The 354-nt window shown below is 58.8% G+C and overlaps 1 protein-coding gene across 1 annotated transcript in view; it reads left to right on the plus strand.

The window, feature by feature from the left end:
• The window catches only part of PLB1 (phospholipase B1), a 128,594-nt gene that overhangs the window by 71,298 nt on the left and 56,942 nt on the right, over positions 1-354 (plus strand). The window contains exon 24 of the mRNA XM_007470893.1: positions 193-258. Coding sequence (XP_007470955.1) covers positions 193-258 — 66 coding nt within the window. The remainder of the gene's footprint in view (positions 1-192; positions 259-354) is intronic.

Raw genomic sequence — 354 nt, forward strand, 5'->3', positions numbered from 1 at the left:
TCACAGCCTTCACCTCAAGCCTGAGGACCGTGGGGTGAGGGTGGAGGCTAGGGCCCCAAAAGATAGCCTGTGTTTCAGTGTTGCCCGTTCTGGCTGAAATACAGGGAGGAGGGGACCCAGGAGAGGAAGTGGTCATGGTCTACCGAGAGGTGGGGTCATGAATGGGGTTAGAGACATTTCCTCTTCCTGCAGGCCCGCTATTCTCCACGGAACTTCACGGACAACATCGGGAAGGCTCTGGATATCCTCCATGCCGAGGTACAAAGGCCAGGCCACACGGCCTCTGGGCAGCTCAGCCACAGGCCTCCTCCTTGGGCCTCAGTCTTAGCCTGGAGGCAGCTATGGCTTCCTGCT

The sequence above is a fragment of the Lipotes vexillifer genome, unplaced genomic scaffold (genome assembly GCF_000442215.2).
Source record: "Lipotes vexillifer unplaced genomic scaffold, Lipotes_vexillifer_v1.1 scaffold717, whole genome shotgun sequence".
Classification (NCBI taxonomy): domain Eukaryota; kingdom Metazoa; phylum Chordata; class Mammalia; order Artiodactyla; family Lipotidae; genus Lipotes; species Lipotes vexillifer.